Below are 23,518 nucleotides of genomic sequence, written 5' to 3'. Positions count from 1 at the left end.
AATGCAAACCAGAATGTTCTAGCACATTCCCTCTATTAACAGATGTGGGTATTGGACTTGGATTCAGGAAATATGTGTTAAAATTCTGCAGAGGACAAATCACATGACCTCTCTGAACCTAAGATTCCTCATTTGTAAAATGGGGCATTGTAATGGTGCTTGTACTGGTTATTGTGGGGAAGGTGCTTCGTAAACCTGAAAGCATCGTATCAACATGAGTTATTAGAATAGATTACATCACTGTCACTGAAGTAGCTACTGCAAAGTTGACATTCATGCTTTCCCATCCCCCTAAGGCACAATGGAATCCTCCATGTACCTTCAAGGTAACTATCTATGCATCAGTACATCTAGGGATTTATTTTCTTCTAAGCCTCAATTGTTGACATTTTCTCCAAATCTTTAAAACTTTATAATTTTTGTCATTTTGGTCATAATTTCACTAATTCTCCAAACTTGCTTAATTTAAAGATTTAATAAACTTGTTCCCCAGTGGGCCCAGAGAATGATTTTGAAGATCAGAAACTTTGTTTGGTTTAAGCAAAAGTGTCCTTTAAAATCCATATGTGTGTATACATGTATATATGTGTACATGCATATATATGTGTATGTATGTATGTATGTATGGACATACATATGTAATCTGTTGGACAGAGAGGCAAAACCTTGATACTACATTTCCCAAATGTTTGCTGCCCCTTTTAGTTATCTTTTATAAATAGTTTTAATAAATAGCAATATATTTACAGAATTCTCCAAGGTTTGTAAAGTATTTTCTAAGCAGTAACATTAAGAAACAGGTAATGAAAATATCAGTCTCCTCATTTTGCAGATAAGGAGGTGGAGGATGTGAGATGTGTCTGAGGCAGGATCCTGAATCTGAGTCCAGCACCCTTTCCACTGTGCTACAATGTCTCTAAACTAGTAACATTAAATTTAATACAAAAATACCAAGCTAGTAATAATTTAATTAGAAAAGCATTTATTAAATATCCATTATGCCAAGGGTTAGGAATATGAAGAATAAAAAAGAATTCTTGCTCTTACAGAGTTTATAGTCTACTGGATACAAATAAATGAACAAAGAAAAGCCTAGAACTTGTAATCTGAATGATTCTACTTTGTGGAGTAAATAGAAATTTTTAACAAAATCCTAAAGGAAATAAATGATTTATTCCACATAACCCTCCAATCTCTTTTGCATTTGTGAATATACTTATTAGTTTATGTTGTTATCTTTGTGTATGCATGTATTATGTGTGTGCATATGGACCTTTCATATACCAAAGGAGCACCAGAAAATGTCAAAAATCAGTTAGTAAGCCTAATGCCAATCTATCATAAAGTTTGGCAATAACACTGTTAATGTTTTCAAACATTACAGCAATTATTGTCCTTTTATTCCTGCTATAACTCTTCCTTTCTATAATAGACCTGTATCTGACTCCAGCTCCCTTTTTTTTTTAATCTCACTCACCTCTGGTACAGTTTTAATTTTCCTTATTTCTGAGAAAAAAAAAAACCTTGTCATTTTTCAGTAGCCCTAATTTTTACTTTAGTTTCAACTCCTGACTTATACAGATGCAAGTATACTCTAAAAAACACAAACACATAGACTCATACTTCCTAAAGTGGTGTTGATCACTTGTTTCCTCCCTCTCCTCCTCCCCAACCCCTCTTCCTCCCCCCCCCCCCCCCCTCTCTCTCTCTCTCTCTCTCTCTCTCTCTCTCTCTCTCTCTCACACACACACACACACACACACACACACACACACACACCCCTCAACCAAACCACCAAATGTGACACAGGTACAGGACAAAGAAGTAGCAATATGGAGAAAACATAAAGCAATGTAGGAAAGTGGGAGAAGTGACTCTGCTTCCCTCATTTTCACAGTACCTATCACTTAAGAGGTTTATGAATATATTTTCCTCCAGAGGAAACCTATGTATCCTGCTTTGAGAACTCAAGTACTTGATTTAAAAAAAAAAAAAAAGGTCTGTATTTAAGCTCAGGGACTGCTGTTGGTTAGTGCCCATGCTGTGTCATGTGATATGAAATTGGAAATTAGTTTTGGAATTAAGGACTAGATTCCTATGCACATCATACTGTTTTCCTATGAAGAGGTTTTTTTTTTTTAATGAAGAGGGGTTAAATGAAAAAATGAGCCCTTTGCTATAGTTCATTTTGTCATATTCTCTTTTTAAAAAATATCTCCCACAAAATTAATTTTCTTATTCAGAGGTGTTTTTGTCCCTAAGGGAAGAAAATGAACTCACACAGTTTTAAGCAGTAGGTGAAATTCACTTTAATTCAAACACTGAATAAATGTTTGTTGAACTGAATTGAATAATCATTAATCAATACAACTATTAATACTAATAAGAAAGAACATAATAAGTATAGCAATGCATAAATATGTATATAGTGCTTTATAGTTTACCAAGTACTTTCCTCACAATCTTAAGGCTGGATATAGCGTAAAAATAATTTACTCTATTTTCAGACAAGTAAAATAATCAACAATGACACTAATGAGAACAAAGTTAAGAAGAAAACTGAGCTAGACCAAATACAGTACAGTATACAAAGATGAGGTCCATGTTAAAGATCATACAATTTTTAGGGCAATGAGGAATAGAATATCAAGATATCTCTGAAAGGTGAGGCTATATAATATGATTGGAAATATTCAAGAATGTTATTACTATCTCAAAAAAAGCCAATCAAAAAGATGCCTAAAACTATCAATCCACGTAACCTGCATTCTCATCACTGCAGAGCTTTATGAGAATTATTTATACATTATGTCTTTGATGATGATGAGAAAGTGACATTCTTCCACAAAAGATATTTTACAGTAGACAACATCTTTACAGTTACAGAAATAGATTGAAAACTATAGAGAATACAATATGCCATTGTGTTTGTTAACTATAAAAAAAGCTTTTGATTCAGTAGAGCCAAATTTAACTTTTAAAATCTCCCTTCCAACAAGATGTTCCCAGTATATAAGTTAAGATCATTAAACATTCCTTGATAGATGCAACATCAAAGATAACTTTGTTTAACCAGCCTTTAACTATTAACAGCAAGCAAAGCATAAAACACATGCTTGCCAAAAATGCTTCCCACTGTCACAGAGGATGCCCAGGGTAGACCTCAAGAGGAATAATGTAGTCAGTGGGTGAGGTCTTTCAGATGCTCCAGTTTGTGGTTAACATTATGTTGACTGAAATAACAACAGAAATATCACAAAGCCTCCTAAATGGGATCCATAATCACAGAAAAGAATTTGGCTTAACAATCTATATAGGAAAAATGAAATGAGAGGATTTGGGGGTCACATGACCAATAAGACCACAGCGATGGAAAAAACTTTGACATTCAGACACAGAAGGGAAGGGAAAGATAAAAAAGGTAAACATGAATGAATAACAATAAAGAACTAAACAAAGATAAATTCAGCACTTTGGGAAATGTCAGTGAGGAATTTGAAGGAAATATGAATCAAGTATGAGCCTATATGTTATGTCTTTTAGAGTATACTAAAGTCAGGGGTTGAAACTAAAGTGAAAATTTAGGATACAGTAAAAATGACACTTTTTTCCCCTCAGAAATCAAGCAAATTAAAACTGTATCAAAGGTGGGTGAGTTAAAAAAAAAAAGGAAGATAAGAACCAACTTGTAAAAAGAGCCATTCCCCAAAGGGTAAATGGTCAAAGGATATAAATAAGCAGCTTTTTTTTTTTTAAATTTGGTTAGGCAATAGGGTTGGGTGACTTGCCCAGGGTCACACAACTAGTTAAGTGTTCTATGTGTGAGGCCAGATTTGAACTCAGGTCCTCCTGAATCCAGGGCCGGTACTCTATCTACTGTGCCACCTAGTTGCCCCAAATAAGCAGTTTTTAGAGAAAAAAAAATCCATGCTACCAATCACCATATTTTTTAAAATGCTCCAAATCACTATTAGAGAAATACAAATTAAAACAACTCTGAGGCATACCATCTCACACTTGTCGGATTGGCAAAAAAGGAAAATGATAGATGCTGGAGAGACTAAAGGAAAACAGGTATACTAATGCACTGTTGGTGGAGCTATGACTAGTCCAACCATTTTGGAAAGTAATTTGGAACTATATCCAGAAAGCTATTAAACTGTGCAATACCACTACTAAGTCTATGCCTCAAAGAGATCAAAGAAAGAAGAAAAGAATCTAAATGCACAAAAATATTTATAGCGGCTCTCTTTTTAGTGGCAAAGAAGAAACTGAGGACATGCCCAACAATTGGGCAATAACTGAAAAAGTTATGCTATGTAATTGTGATGGAATACTGTTGTAATGTAAAAAATGATGATGAGAATGGTTTCGAAAAAACATTGGGAAGACTTATGTGAACTGATGAAAAGTGAAGTGAGAAGAACCAGGAGAATAATTTATACAGTAACAGTAATATTGTAAAAAATAATCAACTTTGAAAGACTTAGTAACTGATCAACACAATGACCAACCACAATTCCAAAGGACTCATGATGAAACATGCTATTCACCTCCAGATAGAAAACTAATGGATTCAGAGTACAAACTGAAATATATTATTTTCTTTCTTTCTTTTTTGCACATGGCAAATATGAGAATCTGTTTTGCATGACTATATATATGTATAATTTTTTTTTCCTTTATCAATGGATAGAGGAAAGGAAGAGAAGTAGAAAACAATTTTAAACAAAATAAAATAAAATTGAATTTTAAAAATTTTAAATAAAATGATAGTGATAAAAAAGATCAGCAAAAACTTACTTTAAAAAAGAACTATCTTGTGTTGTTTTCTGAGGAAATCCTATAGAGAAGTTTATAAAGAGAATTCAATGACAAGCTTGAGAGAACCTGACTTTCCTGTGATTACTAAAAAGACAGAAATATTAAGATGTTTAATAGACTTTATTAACTGAAATGAGTTGCATAATTTGAGATTGAGTATATAGACAAGTGAAAAAGAATTATTTATTGATATATTGAGGGTTTGAGGTGATGTGGGTTTTGATATTGGTTATAGAAATATCTTAGTATTTATTCCATTTGCTAATAAATCTCTCCATTAAAAATTAATCTAACACATATTTACTGAATTAAGTGCTTGCAGCAATGCCAGGAACTATGGAGAGTATAAGATGAAGAGTAGCAATAACGTTAATATTTGTTTTGTATATTTAGTTTTCCAGTCCCATTGTCCCTGTCTAATTTGGTAGACCTGCTTTAGTACCCCCCAAAAAAGGTACCACAAATTACAGCGTGTTTGTACCTTTATCTAAGAACAGAATCTGGAGGATGAATTATACAATTCCCTTTAGGATTTGCCCCCAGCCTTCCTTTAGTGATAACAATAACACAAAGCTTGAAATCAAAGAACAATTTATTTTATGATGGAACCCCAGGAGTCAAAGGGCTCTTCAGAGGTCATCCATCTTCAGGCGGAACAATACTTAAAATACCCCTAGAGACTAATCTGCCATCTCTACCTCCACAGCTTCCCTCAGAAACCAACTTTAATAGCGTAATGTTCTCTCTCCTTCCTAACCCAAATCACTTCTTCTGAAGCTTAGACCCATTCCTTTTTGTCTTGTCATCAATAAAGGAAAAAGAGCTACTTATTCTCCTTTACAGTAATTAACCTCAATACAATATGCAGTTACACAAATGTAGTTTATATATTGACCCAAGATCATCCTGGTTTGTTCCTGACACCCAGAAGACTTTCAGGTCCTTTTCTCACTGCCTTCAGTTAGTACATGCAAAGGGAATTCAGAGTAATTTTAATTATACCTGAAGAAAAACATAATTAGCAGGATAACAGTTATAGAAAGAAATCACTATAAATGTAGAAAACCAAAGCCAAATACAATAATATTCCATTTTTGGGCATAAGGAAATGACTGTAACATTTTTTTTAAAGCATCAGTTTTTTTTTTTTGTTTTTTTTTAAGAACAGTCATTTGTATAGACAATTTAGCATACTGGTTATATGGCTGTTCTTGCCAATTCTTTATTATATCAATAAAGCAAACGATGCATAAAGTCCTGTGGAGAGTCACACAATATTTTATATTACATTAAGACAACGACATATTAGATAGGGTATTAGAAGTCAAGAAGACCAAGGATCATTCTTGCCTCTAATAGAGTAGCTGTAGATCCACAGACAAACTGTTTAGCCTTTCAGTGCCTTGGAACATTCTCTAACACTGTAAGTTGGAGAGTTGCTGATATGAATAAGTGAAGGAAATTTCCACGCTATAAGTCTCCTAAACTAATGAAGTCACAGGTCCAGACCTTCCCTCCCCCCCAAAACACAATATAAACACCTTGAATTTATAATCAAATGCATAATATTAATTATTAATAACTACAACTTTTACCCCATGAAAAACTGATCCTTAAATTTTCATATGGGTATATGTGTATTTGTTCCCTACCACAACTTATATCTTATATTTGGGAAAAAATAGTAATGTCCCCATTAATCTGGAGGTCAGATTCTGGCAAACTCAATCCTCTAAAACATAGCCTCAAATTGAAAGTAAATGAAGAAGGCTTCATGGTTTTTACAAAGCCCCCAAATTAGCTATAAAATTAATTCCTTAAGTTCTCATTCAAAATTTTCTTATCTTCTACTTAACACATCGGTTGGGTTTTTTTGGGGGGGGGCAGTGAGACAATCAGGGTTCAGTGACTTGCCCAGAGTCACACAGCTAGTAAGTGTTGTGTGTCTAAGGCCAGATTTAAACTCAGGTCCTTCTGACTCCAGGGCCAGTACTCTATCCACTGCACCACCTAACCACCCCCAACCACCCAGCAGTTTCAATAAGCTTGATTATGTGGTTTCCCCACTTATAGCAGAAAACAGAATAACAAACTAGAAAGTGTTAAAGAATTGCTGTTAGAGGAAATCCCTGAAAAGTAGACATATAATTACCTCACAGCCCCAAAGCAGATATCTATAATGATAATCCTAAAACATCAAGAATATTTATTTAGAAAGCGAGCATGATGCAGTGGACTTCAGATCTAGGAAGACGTGAGATTAGGGCCTGCCACTCATATAAACTAACTGTATGAGCCTGGGAAAGTCAGCTGACTCAGACAACTCCCTAAGACTATAAACTGCAGAACAGGTACCAATCTGCATTGGAAGAGAGTAATTTCACCTCAAGTTCCTACATCAGTGAAATCAGAGATCTGCATTAAAAGGTAAAAACAAAACAAAACTCAAGAATGAGTGTATCCCAATCAATGAAAGTAAAAAGCCTAGTGCATTCTTTCAACTATTTAGAAAACAAACATGTGTGAAAATACATAATTTCCAGTGTTCCTGGATAAATGAGAAACTACTATAAAATTACTTGGCGATTGTCCACTTTTTCTGGTTACAAAGATATAGAAGAATGAAATGTGGAATTTTAGTCTCCCTTCTTCCTTAAAAAAATACTGCTCAAAAAATTATGTAAACATTTTGAGTCCGCTTATCAAGTGGGTTAGAAGGAGCTAAATCTCTGCCTGTCTTCATGAAAATTGGTATCTGCCCCCACAATCTTCATGGAGCCAGTCGCCCAAATAAATATACATGAGCCTGGATTTTCCATCAACAGATGGGTGGGTGGCATTTTTAGATAATTAAAAACATTAAGTTGTTGTGTACACTGCATCTCTTTAATGTAACAATAAGATTGCAGGGATGCCTAAGAGCCTCATGGCCATGCAGATGGAAAACTAAATATGGTGGTGATTTTACCAACATCTTGAGAGACAGGAGTTCAATTTCTACTAAATATTCTTTTGCCAAATTTGTACTCCTTCTGAAGTAGCCTTTCTTTACCTCCATATCTCTTTACAAAGATCAAAGCAGAGGAATTAAGAGAACAGAGTTAAAAAATCACATAATTTGAGAATTGGAATGGATGTAAGCTACCATCTCATCTAATCCATACACAGGGAATTCCTAATTTCCTGGTCATCAGGGAATGACCTGATGGTCCTTCAATGGTTATCCAATTTCCATCTGAACACTGTCAAGGAGGGAGGTCAACGACCTATCAAAGCAACCCATACAATTTTTGGACAGCTCTAACTGTTAGGAAATTTTTCCTTACACCAAACCAAAACATGCCTTTTTGCAACTCCTCTTAGTTATGTACTTTAGGATTAGCCAGAAAAAGTTTCCTCATAATGCAGATCAATACTAGATCGAATCAGAGATATTACTGGTCAAACTATGTCCCTCAAATCCCTCAAATGCCTACAGCAAAAGCCCAGTGTACACGACTGCCTACAAGGCATTAGTCCTATACTCAACACTCATGTGATAAAGGAGTTCCATTCTATTTCCTCCAGATACTCTCACATGACTTTGATATGATTTGTAAAATATTTTTATTGATATCAAGGATTCTTAACATGTTTTGTATCATGCATCCCTTTAGCAGTCTGGTGATGCCTATGGATCTCCTCTCAGAATAATATTTTTAAATGCTTAAAATTAAATATCAAGGATTACAAAAGGAAATCAATTGTACTGAAATGCAGTTATCAAAATTATTTTTTATAAAACCAAGTTTACAAATCTTAAGTAAAAAATTCTCCTGCTATACAATCAAATGAATGAACCTACCATAACACACTTGTAGCAAGTACTTTCCACAATTCTTTTGTATATGAAAATTTAAATTTAAATTCAGGCTTTAACCATGTAACAAAATAGACAATTGGGACATCTGAATAGGTAGGACAAAGACAAAATGAGAACCTCATCAAAGTTGTACAGATTATGAAAAAAATTTAGTAAGCAACATTCCCCACCACTCTTTTCCATTCTCTCTCATTAAGGAAAAACGAAAAGATACCTGATTAGAAATTCATCATACCAAAAGTAAAACGTATAGTTAAAATATTCCCTTTCCTACAAATTTTATCTATTGAGGGAAATTTTTAAAAAGGAAGGGGGTGGGAATGATTTTTAAAAACCTGCTTATTTGTTATACATTCATGAAAAGAGTATATGTAACATATTACATCATTTATGCTCATCATTCAAGAAAATATTAACTTTCAATTAGCATGTAGCAAAATAATCACAATGTGCTAGATTTCATGTTGCATCAACATATCCTCAAATATCCTTAAACATACTTAGCAGTCATAACCTCTTTTTATAATCAAAAAGAGGAAGAATCACAAATTAATATAACTTACTTTGGTTCTCCTATCTTAATGCCAGGATGTTGTGTGTAGGCATGTGAATGGGTACTTGGAGCAGATTTAAATGCCATTGGACAGATAGGACACTTGTAGAAAACCTCACAATGAGAACCTTGAATATGAGACTTCAGGGCTGCCACATCAGAGTACACAACATTGCAATGTACACATCTGTTTAAAAAAAAAGCATTAATAGAAGACAGTTAAATTAATTCCACATAAAAAATGAAATCACTAAATCATTTTTTAAAAATTCAAATGATATATTTTATTTATCTTTTTAGATAGCCTTTCCATGAGTTCATTTTGTTTTTTCTGTGCAGTAAAACTCTTTTTGAGGATTGAGGAACACCAAAGGAACTAGTAATGCTATTCAAATGGTTCATTTGTCACACAACTCTAAACTTTGCAGGGACAAAGAACCAGACTAAGGTGATACCAGGGGACAGATCTATTAGTTTGAGACACAGAGGCAGGTTGATGTACTGAACAGAGCCCCTAAGAGGAGCTGGATATGAATCCTGACTTTGTGAATTCCTAAGTGTGTGATTAGGTTAAGTCGCCTCATCATTTTAGACCTCAGTTTCCTCACCTGTAAAATGAGTAGGTTTCAATACATGGCCTCTAAGGTACCTTCCTTCTAACTCTAAACCCTATGATTTGTTAAGAGCAACTCTGTGCCCAAAGTGATTCTTATGTTGGAGAATCACTCTGCAGTGTGGGTCAGTTGTATGATCTTGGGGTTTTTTTTTTGTTCCATCACTACAGCCCAAATCACATTTTCAAATGGGGAATGGGGGTAACTCACATTCTACTACAAGGTGGCCTACGAGAACACACCAGCCAAGGTCAACTGACACCAATAACATGGCTGATGCAGACTTCCTGTATTTGCTTTCCAACCATATGTTCGCTGTTAATATGTCAAATGATTTGTTCCACAGGTACAGAAAGATGTTAAGCAAAATTAACCTTTTACTGTATTCCCATCTGGCTTTTATCTACAGAGAAATATTTTTCATTATACTGGTCCAATTTAATAGCAAAGCTTTTAAATGACAACATTAACTATAACCCTGAAAAAATAAGTATTCTTGGACAAAAAAAATTGCGTCTCCACCTTCATGACATTATTCTTCACACGTTATCTCTTTTATACTTGGCCATCTGTCTTTTTTTTCCTTCAGGATCATTTCTCTAACTGCTAAATTTTATTTGAATCACAATTACATCCTGCAAATTTTGTCTTTACTTCCAATCCCCCCTGCTTTTACCTTCATTCAGGGTAATTCCATTCTTATTATGCTCATTATGGTCTTTATCTGACTTGAAGTCTTTCTTTTCTAAGCCTTCAAGGTAGCACACATCAGACATTTTGTGAAGTCATTTTCATTCTGTTAACACATGTCACGTAAAGCTTCTATTCAATTTATTATTTTTACACTATAGCAGTAGTATTACACAAAGAATATTATTGGTTAAGCATAAATATCATTAATATCATCATATCCAATATTAATATTAAAGCCTTACCCACCTGAATTAGTCTTTAGGGTAGAAAAAGGATGTAAGCAAACTAAAATCCTTCTGGGTTGTAAGGGACTAGTATTAAATTAAAGAGAGAACCATTATGGTAGAATTGAAAGAGCACTAATTGGATAGATATGGTAAGGAGACTTGGGATCCTCCAAGTCTGATTCACTACCCCTCTCTATGTCTCAGTTTCCTCTCTTTTCTAGCTGAACCAGAGAATCTCTAAGATTCCTCCCAACTCTGAGATTTTATAAATGTTGTGATTCAATGACTCTAAGATTAAGCCAATCCTACTATTATTCATGAGTTTTAAGTAATACAATGATTTGCTTTACAGTATAATAAAACACTTTGTTGTGGGTCCAAGTTCTTTTCCTGAAGGCACGCTTACTGTACATGACATTCTCTGAAAATGTCAAGAATCACTAGAATGGCCAAAGCCTCATGCACTCTGGGGCTCACTCAAGGCATAAACCAAAGGCTTTTCAGCATATCTCTCTTCAAGAAGAAACACAGAAGCATAAGAAGAAGTTCTTCACGTCTTTGTTTTGAGTCTTTCTGAATATTGACAGAAGCGTATTTAAATAACTGCTCTTGTGGAAAATCTCCAGTACCATCCAATCAATACATTAAACTATAAAAAAGCCAGTGATTTTAAACAAAGAAGTAGATGACTAGGGTTAGGTCCATATGTTGAAAAGCGATGTGACCTAGTGGAAAGAGTGTTGGACTTGGAATCAGGGGACCCAATTTCAAATCCCCTCTCAGATCTCTATTAAACTGTATGACCATGAGCAAGATATTTATTCAGAATCTCAGTTTCTTCATGTGTAAAATGGGGGTAATAATCCTTCTATATCCTATCATGTAAGATTGTAATAAGTGAAGCACTTTTAAAACCTTAAGCAACTACATAAATGTGACTTGTTATTCATTTTTAGACATGCTTGGTGGTCATGCCAGGGGACAACACACAAATAACACACTTGCAGAATGATGAACAATGAAGAGGTAAATAAAAATAATGTGAAGTTAGGTAAAATACAAAAATAAAGGGAGCTCTAATGAGACAGAATAATTTTTTACTCTAATGTAAAGAAAAGAAACTCCCATTCACAACTAAAAAAAAAAGTCATCTTTAAAAGGGAGTCCAGAGTTGGACAAAAAGAAATCTATAGAGTAAGAACAATTCTCTGACATGAGCTAGGAGGAGGGTTAGTCTTTTAAAAAAAGAAAATCTGGGAGTCAAAGTATCTTTAATACCAAAATCAATATTTCTTTGGAATATTTTAGGGTCCTTAAAATCTAAATTACATGGAGCACATGGGAAACAGAACCGCATCAGTGGTGGCGCAAGAAAGTAAAGTCATAAATAAGGACTTTAGGGAAAGGTGCTATGGTATTGTTAGTGAGATGACCATGGTAAAATTTGTGGGAATAGATGAAAGAAAAGGAAACTGTGGGTTTCTGAGACTACAGGAGCAAGGGGGTAATCTGAATTAAGAGAGAAAAACAGGACACAGACCTCAGCCAGAGGAAGATCCAGTTGCTCACCAAATTCTCTTCTATCTATGAATCACTTCATGAATCTCAAGTTGCATTGTGTCAGGTACCATCAGGGTAAAAAGAGGGCATATGTTTAAAGGGTACAAAGATACAGTCATTCCAATGAAGAAAGTTTCTGTGTAAAGAAAAAGCCACCAGAAGCAGATCCAGTGTAACAAGTGGGTGGGAACTACAGGCGCCTACCTGACCAAGCAAGTGATCCAGAGGTCACTTTATATTGGCAAACACACTTAGGAATGGAGGAACTGGGAGGAAGCAGTTTTTATCATTGAGTCAAAGTATTAGTCACCATTAACCACCACCATGCAAGCAACATTGAAAATTAATTGCATTGCTTGGGGTGAGGGTTGGGAGTGTGGCCATAGGAGAGAGTGTCTATGCCTTAGTAACAGAAAGGTATTTCCACAAGTATTTAGGCAAGAGATTTAGGTATGGTAGACCCCAACTTGAAAATTCTGTGATTAAAGAGGAGTATTTTTTTTTTCTTTATAAAAGGCACAATGTATGAACAGTGGAGTGCTTGAGCTGGCTCAGATGAGATCTCACAAGAGTCAACTACTAAATTTTCAGGGTGAGCTTACAACTTGAAAACCAGCAAACTACAAATAAGGGTTTGACTTATTGTTATGTTTGATTGTTTAGACTTAAGAAAGTGATGAAGAAAGTGTTAATAATGCAGACTAACTTAAAAGTGTATCATGCTTATTTTTCTAAGAGTCTATTTTTAACATTTACCAGTATACTCTATCTACAAACTATAGTGTAGAGAAGACATGCATATCTCTACAGGTCCACAGCCTCAGGACAAGACGAAAATTTGCAGTTTAAAAATACTTTTACTAAAAGTTATAATGCAAAATAATGTTCCTTAACAAGTAACTTGAAAAAAGTAAATGGTGTAACAATTCTGTGAAAGAGTCAAGGACAGAGTTTATAAGCTAACTTATTTCTTTCCATATACTCACAGGGATAATTCTGAGAATTAGAAAAAGAATAAGGTGTAGTTAAAATCAGTTAATTCCACTTTTCCTTCTGAACTCATTTCAACATTTTCTACTTCTAACATGTTCCAGACATAACAATATTTCAGTTAATATTTAAACAATATATAATCAGTAGCAAAATTTAATACCTGTTAAAATCTATGGGAAAATGTTTAAAGTTGGTTTTTATTAGGAAATATTAAATATCACAGTAACCATTAAAAGTATATGACAACTCAAAGGAAGTATTCTATTTTTATGTGAATTTTTTGTTAATACATTTAACATAATAATTAAGCTACCTCAGATTTATACCTTTCTTTCTAACAACACAATGATTTTCATAGCAATTATTTCATTTTTAATCTAGTATTACTATTATGGAATTAAGATATCACCACCCCTATTTTATGGGTTGGGGCATCATGCATAACTCAGTTATGTGACTTGTCCAAGTTGAAGGCAAACCCAGAACTAAAAAACCCAGGTCTCCTGATTTCTAGCCCAGGGCTCTTTCCACAAGATACTGAATGAAATAAAACAACATATCAGGCTTTTGTAGAAGGTAAGGCTGTAGTAAAATAGGGACTACAGTATAAATGTAGGGCAAACTTCATAGTTTCAGATATTAGGAAAGGGAAAAGGCTATTGTAGATTCAGAATTCAACCATGAGCAAAACTGAGCTCCCACAAAATTATCCCATCATTGGTACAACTTAATTTTAGTGCATTTAAGTAACAAAGCTTATAATAATAAAACCATCTTTGAGTATAACACTTTAAATACAAGAGTACGACACATATACAATACTTATTTTATGTTTGATATAAAATACAGTAATACCTCTATTAACAAGGAGCATGTATTCTATAAGCTTTGTTCTCAGAAATGTCATTGCCAGAGGCAGATTCTAAGCAACATATATCAAAAAATAAAGGAATTAGTTTGTAAATATCAAATGCTAATTAAATATGTCAGAAAACAAACTATACATCTGGACATTGTGGAACACAAAAAAAATTAAGGTTAGGGGTTTGGGGAGGTATGCTACACTCTATCCAAAAGATGAGGCCAGGGAGAGATCCAGAAGGGATCTGTCCAGTAGGATGGGCCCTAAGGCTCCCATCTTTAAGAGACTAGTGGTGACAGTACAAATACCAGATCTTTTCTTACAGTGAAAGAAGATACTATATGATTTAAGTGAAGTGAAAGAGCCTATATCAACATGGAAAAAGAAGAGTAACGGAAGGACACCTAAGAAAAGCTTCACCAATTTAACAATATTTCCTAGCATTATCTGTGTTTGTTTCTGGCTGTGCTCCATGCAAAAGCTGTGTGCTGAAGTTTAGTTTGCTTGCTTGTTTGTTTTTGCACAGCTCTACATAATGCATCACTTAGCAGAACACTGCCACTGAGACCCAAGGTGCACATCAAGGATGCTCAGTATATATGTGGTTTTTTCATTTGTTTTATCACTGTTATTTTACAGAAAGCTTAAAACAAAGTTTAAAAATTGTTCCCAGAGGATTCGTTAATTGAGGTATCACTGTATACCAATGAAAACTGTGATAATTCAGCTTAATTCAATTCAACCAACCTTTATTAAGCACCTACTATGTGCAAGGCACTGTGTGCATGGACCACTCAAAATGAGATCTAATAACAAACAAGTAAATATTACTTGCACACAAGCAAATGACATACTGACCGAAAACCAACTCTCCGAGTATAGTGCAGACAGTTCTTGGTGACATGGGTCTGGAAGTGGACCGATCTGCAGATTGCCCCACACTCAGGGCACGTATATGGAGATTTGTGCTGATGGATTCTCTGGTGTGATGCAAAACTGCACTGGTTAGGAAGCAGCATCTGGCAGATATTGCATGTCTTCTAAATAAACCAAAAGGGGAAAAAAAAGTTTGGTCCCACTATGTATTTTCTAATCTTCAAAGAACTTATTAAACCTCAAAAAAAAAGATCCATCTTATTTTAAATATTATTATTACTGAGGTTAAGCCCAAGGAAAAATGCAAACTAAAGAATTAAAAATTAAACATGTCACTCCCTAACTTGTGAAATACAAAAACATATAATGTATTAAAGCCAAACCAAAAGTGGGAGCTAAAGAATACTACTAGTTTGACATAGATTTTTTAATTTTGTTAGTTTGTGGCACTTGCTTAATGCTACCAAAATGCAACAGTTTGTACTTAACTTTGTCTTGTAACAGTGAGGAAAAAGCATTTTACCTACAATTAAAGGTTAGAGACTAAAGTTTACTAATACTCACACAATTAAAAATCATGCTTAATTTTTTAATGCAGACTTGTACCTTGGCAGTAGTAACAATACCAACCAATTTTTTTCTTTAAAATACTTAGAATAAAGTTTAGGCTAATCCATTCTCTGATTTCTGTCATTTCAGTCACATGAAATCCAAAATACAGGAGTGCAAAAGAACATCCACACTAATTAGCTGTTCTTTTTTTCTGTAACTTAACTGGTCTTTAAACTGATAAACAGACCTTTTTTCCTTTTCCCTTACAAGTGATTAAGATTGCTGATATCAAGGTCAGAGATTAAATTCTATAGAAGAGCTTTAAATTACAAGACTGTTCATATATAAAATGAAAATATGAGTCAGTATGACACTGTCTTTAATTTTAAAACCTAATTAAAGCCAAAATATATGAATCTAGGACTTAACTATTTTCCCTCATTGAAAGGTATGAAATACATTTTGCATACAGGATCATAGATTTAGAGCTGGAAAGGACCTCAGAGGTCATGTGGTACATCCCCTCACCTCATCTGACAGATGAGGAAAGTAAGGCTCAGAGAGGTTAAATGATTTGCTTTAGCTAACATAGTCATAGCTAGCAATTGTGAGACAAGAACTGAACCCAGATTTTTCTGACACTAAGTCCAACACTCTAATCACTGTACCACACTGCCTCCTATGTACTAGATTGAGGCTTTCTAGAAAACCTAATAAAACTTGACAAATGTGTTCCCTTTAGTCTAAGGCCTCAAATGTGGATTTTTCCAATCATTTTGTTCACATGTCAAAGAATTTGGAAGTGAAAAATGTGTTCTATCATTAGTCAACTTTTGGCTTTTAATTATAAGTCTGCTATTTAAATTTCAAATTTAACATAATTACAAAATTTTGTAGACTAAAAATAATGTGCAAATGAATTTTATATTGATTTCTCCATAAAAAAGGCAGCACAGTTTGGAGGCTACAGAACCAGTCTCAAAGACAAGAAGATGTAAGTTCAAGTTCCAACCCTTAAGTATATACTATGTGTGACTCTGGGCAAGTCATTTAATCTCTCAACATTCTAGGAAACTCTCTAAGACTGTAATTTGAGTTGAAGACCTGCATTTCTAGGGGGAGTTTCCCACAGCAAAAAAATTATAGGTCCAGTCCCTTTCCTTTTGGTCTTAATATTTTTAAAGTCATACTTTAAATTCATTAAATAATAATTATCATCAAAGAAAGACAGAGCTTGTGAAGATCTTACAAATCCATTTAACTCAATCCTCTCCTTTTAAAGATGAGTGATTTGCTCAGTCACTCAGTGACAAAAAAACGACTATAACCAAGGGCTCCCAATTCTCATTATACTCTACTTCCTACCACAAAGCAAGGATGTTCCAGATAGTTTTCATGAGATACAACCCCATTAAAAAGATGGCAATCTCCTATCTATGTAAACACAAATAAACATAAACGCAAATCCATTCATCAGGATCCTCTCTATAATTTCACTTTTAAAATAACCATTTGTTTCTTTGAAATAAAATCTTCGGCCTTCATTGTAGACTGTCCAATGTCTGGTACTGAATGACAATGATTGAATTTCCACAGTATGTGAAAAGTTTCTTTAATTGTCATAGGTTGAGGCTGTCAATATTTTCACATGTTAATCTCTAGAAGTAAAGCACAGGTCTTATTTAAGCTAACAAAGGTGTTATGCTTTGCAATATACAATCATAAATCAAATTTGTTAATGGTTTCCCCTCTGGCAAACCTGAGTAACATAAATATAATCGTTGGCTTGTTGGTTGAAAGGAAAGTTTTATTGTTTTTAACACTGAATGTTATTAATTAGTGCCAGTCATTCTTTTGATGTCAGACAATTCAAAAAATGCACTTTTTTCTGAAATATTAAGAATCATTACACATAGGGTTCTCTACTAAAAAAATGTGGAAAATGTTTTTACGGTCTGCATGTGCATTTTGTGTTCATCAAGGTCATTCAGATGCCAACAAGCCTATAGAGCAGAAACAAATGAGTAGGAAGAGAGTTCTCACCAGAATCATGGTCTACTTATAATGTACTGGATACAGGGGCAAAAGTAACTAGTGAAAAACTGAAGTTAAGAAGAAAGATTGGCTCTTATGTCCTTCCCCACCAAAAATGCGTATATAACCATGCTTTTAGCTGCTTTGAACTCTATTTTTTCCTTTTTATTTTTCTAACAGATTTATACCCCCTTCCCTCATCAGCGGGAGTATGGCAGTAACAGGACAATAACATAGCTTACTCTGAATCCTTGATCATCCTTAAATCTGGGGCATCTTGTGGGATATTTAAAATATTTATTTCTACATACATATATATAGACCATATTTATTCACATATTTCTTCTCTTCAAGTATTTTCCTTTTTTCCCCCACCACCATTCCGAGGAAAATTATTTAAATTTTCTCCTTTATTCCCTACATCACATATTTGCAGCCCCAAAGCTGCCTTTAGCACAACAGTTGTCCTAAATCCCAAATGGCCTGAATAAACCTAAGAATTTTTAACTTAACTCAACACTTTCAGCACATAGAGAACCAATTCTTGTACTGAACAGAGTTATGATCTAGATCAAGAGTTATTAACCGTGGGACCTATGAACTTAAAAAAATTTTTATCACTATATTTCAATGTATTTGGTTTCATTTGTAACACTGTATTTCACGCATTAAAAAATATTATTCTGAGAATAATGTCCACAGGCTTCACCAGACTGTCAAAGGCATCCATGACACAAAAAATATTAAAAACTGCTGATACCAGGGCTTAATATGAACTGTCACTCTTGTTTTGTGGGGGAAATAAATCTCTTACTGATATAACATTCACAGAAAACGGTGATGTGTTTTCCTAACAGTACTGAGGGAACCTATCCTGCTGACTTTCCTGATAAAAGTTTGAATTCATGGCACTGAATGGCACATGTGTTTTGGTAGGAGTATCCAAAGTTTAAATATTTTTCAAAGCCCTATAAAATTTTGATTAACTCTGCTAACCCACCCATGATTCTCCTTGAAAAGACTCTGGAAAAACCATATTATACTCATCATTTTGATTATTTGTGTAAATGGCTCATTATCTTTCGGATTAATTGGGTATTGGTAGGTATAATACATAACAGTGAACAAAAAATGAAAATTGGGAAAAATCACTGTAATTACTATTTATTAGAGGCAGGTAAGTGGCACAGTAGAGAGAAAGTGGGACATTGAATCAGTAAGACTGGAGTTCAAATCCTGCCTCATTCACTTATTTAGCCAACATGGGTTAAGTCCTTTAACCTCTCTGTGCCTCAGTTTCTTCTATAAAATAGGAATAGCATCTACCCTACAGGGTTATTGTGAGGATGCAATGAGTTAACATATGTAAAGCACTTTACAAACCACATAATGTTATTGTTGTTGTTGTTGTTAGTAACAGCAGCATCTTCACTGCACTTATCAAACCTTCATAGCCTTGGCTGTACAGGGAACCTCTAGTGTCTACAGCTATGCAGTATCATGGGGACATGGTATACTATGCCTGCTAGGTTTCATTGTCAGAGGGACATGACAATAATTCCACACCTCTGACTTCCTTCTCCCAATCACTCTTTAGCAATAAAATACTTTTCTGTTATGGTGGAAGAGAAATATGCAAGCAAATGTGGCACATATTTCTTTCTGTTGAGAATTCCAAAACTGACCTTCCACACAACATGAGCTCAAAGTAGACTATATTAGCCTGAAATCAGTATTTTAATTAGGGATCTAAAGATCACATAGATTCTAACAGTTTAATATGATGGCTCAAATTTTTAGTAAATTGGTTCTGTTTCCTGACTGGTCAGGCAATCTACCATGTTACATCTGATTTTTAACAGATTTATATACTATTTTGTTTCCTGACTTTTTTTCTAATTTCAAAATAAAAACACAAAGCATTTCATTTAATTCTCCTGATGTGTACTAAATGTTTAAATTTAAAACATTTATATATAAATTCAAAGGCAATTGTAATTTTGTAAAAAGAAAATTCTATGGTTAAGAGAAATGCTTTTAGATTTTGACTTATTTTGTCACAGGCTCAATTAAGAGCAAAAACCTAAGCAGAACTCTGTTTAAAATTGTCTTACCACATTTATTGAGCTTCAGAACCAATGCCACAATTTATCTTTTGCCATCTATGCATTAATAAGTAGCAATATAAAAGTGGAGAATCTGGAGTATTCTTTGATAACATAAGAAAACGGCAAAAATAAAACTTCTTATTCCAATAATAGAAACATATGGATATTTTTTCATATTCCTTCCAAAGCATCTTTCTTTGCAGCACTACAAAAGAAAATCTAAATGTTATGCCACAGAAAAAGCCACAGACCAATCATATGAATTATCTTTGAAATGATTAAGTAAAATAGTTTACAGTACTAACAACCCCACACTTACAAATCCCTACCTCTACTGTTAGTGTGGGCCATAATTTGGCTACTCATAAAAGAGGTAGAAGTGAAACTCTACGAGCTTTTGGGGGGAAAAAACCTTTTGTTATTGAATATTCAGTTAGTGGCTAGTTTGTGATTACTTTTCACAAAGATTAGGGACAGACAGTGCATTTTTTATCCCCAAACCCCTTATCTTCACCATTTCAGTCTTGACAACAACTATATACTGTCATTACGGGACTAAAAAGGAGCAAAAGTGAAGAGACAGAAAAGATGGAGACAGAAAACGAAATGACATTTCTTTGGTCTATTGTGTTTCTAACTCTTATGACCCAAAGCCCAAATGATAATCACATATTAAGTCCACCATATTCAACTCTAGGGGCAACTATACTTTAAAATTCTTCCAGATATGCATACTTTGGAAAATAAACAGTATTTCTTGGAAATGTTTCTCATCTCCAGAATTTCCTTGCCTAGTCTGAGAGATTCCCTGTGTTTTAAGCAGCAAAGCAAAGAGTAAGACTTACCTTTTTTAGTTAACCTATCCTGATGAAGGAGAGATATGAAGCTTCTGTTATTAGCTTTCCTATTTCACAAGTTATCCATTATGGAGGGCCCAAGACAATTGGGGTTAAGTGACTTATCTGAGGTCACACAGCTAGTGAGTATCATGTGTCTGAGGCCGTATGTGAACTCAGGTCCTCCTGACTCCAGGGCCGGTGCTCTATCCACTGCGCCATCTAACTGTCCCCCATGCTACCCATTTTGGTCATGTTACAATTACTTCTTATAAACATTTTTAATAAAGGATATTTCACTAGACCTACATACATACTGGGGCTTTAAGAAGAAAAAACAAAATTTATTTATTTGATGAAAGAAAGATCAAATAAGATAGGATAGATACAGGGAAAATGTTTTCAGATAAAAAGGTTCAAGGTCTCTACTTGGATAAAAAGACATTTTCACATTCATTCTCAAGAAGACGGCCATCATCAGAAGGTGATGAAAACAAACCGGCAACTTCCTTGGTTCCAAGTACTAGAACCTTTCCAGGTTTACCATCGTTGACAATAGGGTCAGCACTTGGAGCTTTCCCAACAGGTTCGTTGCTGTTTTGTGGAGTAGGTCTCCCTCACTTGACATTTTCACCTTAACCTGACTGCTTACTTCTGCCTCCTGTTCCCTCTGAGACCTGAGGGTCTTACTAGGGGTTTGGTGTAAAGGCTGAGATAACCCACTGCTGCTTGAACCTAGTGAGGAGTCACACCCTCCCATAGTTCCAGAGCACAAAGAACACAGGACAGATTTTTTTCTTGTTCAGATACATCAGCCTACACTTGTGTCACTACAATCCACTTCAGTTCAACTCAGAAGCCACTGAATATCAACCTAAAAAAGACCCAAAGGCATCATCATTTTTTCTCATTTTACAGATGAAGAACTAAACTCCAAAATGGGGGATGTGACTTGTCCAAGGTCACAGCACCAGCAGTAGAATTCAGTTTCTCTTACTACCAACTCTTTCCATCTACACTATCCAGATTCCTTAAATGTCAGAATCAAAGATTTTAGACCTAGAAGAGATTAGGAATTCACTATGCAAACATGCTTTAATCAATGAGTTCAATGGAAATGTTTTTTAGTTATGCTCAATTCAACCACAAGTCTAAAGACACATTCTTAAATATAAGCTAATTTCCATTCATTATCAGCAACTTCTTAGACTGTGCTTTTGTTGGCCCTTCTATTCTAAGGTTTATTATTTATTTATTTATTTAAGTACAAACTGCTGTTCCCATGAGCTTTAAATCAAAAGAATTTTTAAAACAAAAGCAATCAGGCTAGAATTATCATTCACAACTATAATGTATCACATGTTGAGTTTCAGTGAACTTTTAATATGTCAAAAACCACTATTAAGGACAGTAGCTACCAACTTAGTAAATTAGAGATTTGGGACAGAAATTACATATATGAACAATCTATTAATTCTCAGATTGGTGAAATTCCATGTGGTCTAATAGAAAGAGTACTGAATTGTAAGTTAGGACCTATGAATTCTAGTACCAGATCTGAGACTAATTGATTTTGTGACGTTGAGTATGTCAAAGACTCTGGATCTCCCTTAAACTTTTAAAATTCCTTAATTTCTGAATTATGACAAAGAATTCATATTTTTCTGTGGCTAACCAGACTATTCTGGCTCCAGGCCAAGAAAACAGAGTGTGAGCCTATAAATCTTAAACACAATATTTTGAAGATTCAGAACACATAATTAGAAAATGGAGTAACAGCAGGAGGTAAGAGAATGAATCTCATTTTGCATTAATCTATATCTATCTACAATTTTTTTATTAATTAATTAATTTTTAGTTTTCAACATTCACTTCCACAAGACTTTGAGTTCCAAATTTTCTCCCCATCTCTCCCCTCCTCTCACCCCAAGACAGCATGCATTCTGAATCCCCTTTCCCCATCTGCCCTCCTTTCTATCAACCCCACCTCTTCTGTTATCCCCTTTCCCTTCTATTTTCTACATTAAAGCTGACCTCAAGTCCTTAGTACTGCTTTGCAATTTAAGAAAAACACCAAAATATACTTATTAAAATGCCTTCTTTCTATACACAGAACAGACCCAAATCTAAAGACTCATTCTGCTAATTTATTCTTTAAAAAAAATCTTACAATTTTAGTTTTAGGAAGCTGAGCTCTCTAATCAGAAATTGAAGAAATCTCAAATGAAGTCATAGCAACTTAAGTATGCCCTTCTCTGTATTAAGAGAACATACTGGATATCAGCCCAGGTAGGGTCAACATTATTCATAATTAATGTGCACAATTTAGTTGAGTACCTATTGGCTGATTCTATATAAGAAAAGTATTACCAAACCACCCATGTTGTCTGGCTCAAAAACATTTGGGTTTGTTTTGTTGTGTTTTGCCATCTGTGTCAAAGATGAAGTAGCTTGACAGCCAGTCACGAATCTTCTGTCTAAAAGAATTCTCCCTTCCACTATGGCAAAAATGCTTTGAAATTAAGGTGAACAAAAGATTACATCCACATGCCTTAGTTTATCTGCTGCCAAGATTCTGGTGTGTTACTAGGTAGACCAATCCACTGAGTATAACAGTGGCCATCAATGCTAACATTTCAGCCTTAAGTCCAAGTTTTACTATTCAAAAAATCATGAGAATTTGAAATGTTCTAACTATTCCACTTTTTAACCCTTTTTCAAAACCAAATTATATGTACCTGAGAGGATGCTCTTTCAGCTTTCCTCTGCACTACTGTATAGCATTCCATGGCTCTCTTATTATACATTATGTCTTGTGTTTTACTTTAAATGCCTTATTTCTCCAAGTTGACTGCAAGTTCCTTGAGGACAGGAAGTATTTCTTATTCTTATTGCTGAAGTCTATGGTGTCTAAGACAGCACCT

General features: G+C 34.5%; 1 protein-coding gene across 12 annotated transcripts in view; it reads right to left on the bottom strand.

The window, feature by feature from the left end:
* Window positions 1-23,518, bottom strand: part of ZNF532 (zinc finger protein 532) — a 114,897-nt gene that overhangs the window by 35,532 nt on the left and 55,847 nt on the right. For all 12 annotated transcript variants that reach the window (XM_027868885.1, XM_027868881.1, XM_027868887.1 and 9 more), the window contains 2 exons: window positions 15,047-15,228; window positions 9,250-9,426 (listed from right to left, as the gene is read on the bottom strand). In XM_027868885.1, coding sequence (XP_027724686.1) covers window positions 9,250-9,426; window positions 15,047-15,228 — 359 coding nt within the window. The remainder of the gene's footprint in view (window positions 1-9,249; window positions 9,427-15,046; window positions 15,229-23,518) is intronic.

This window comes from Vombatus ursinus, unplaced genomic scaffold, assembly GCF_900497805.2.
Source record: "Vombatus ursinus unplaced genomic scaffold, bare-nosed wombat genome assembly UNPS02014791.1, whole genome shotgun sequence".
Taxonomy (NCBI): Eukaryota; Metazoa; Chordata; class Mammalia; order Diprotodontia; family Vombatidae; genus Vombatus; species Vombatus ursinus.
This window is presented reverse-complemented; position numbering and strand designations above follow the sequence as displayed.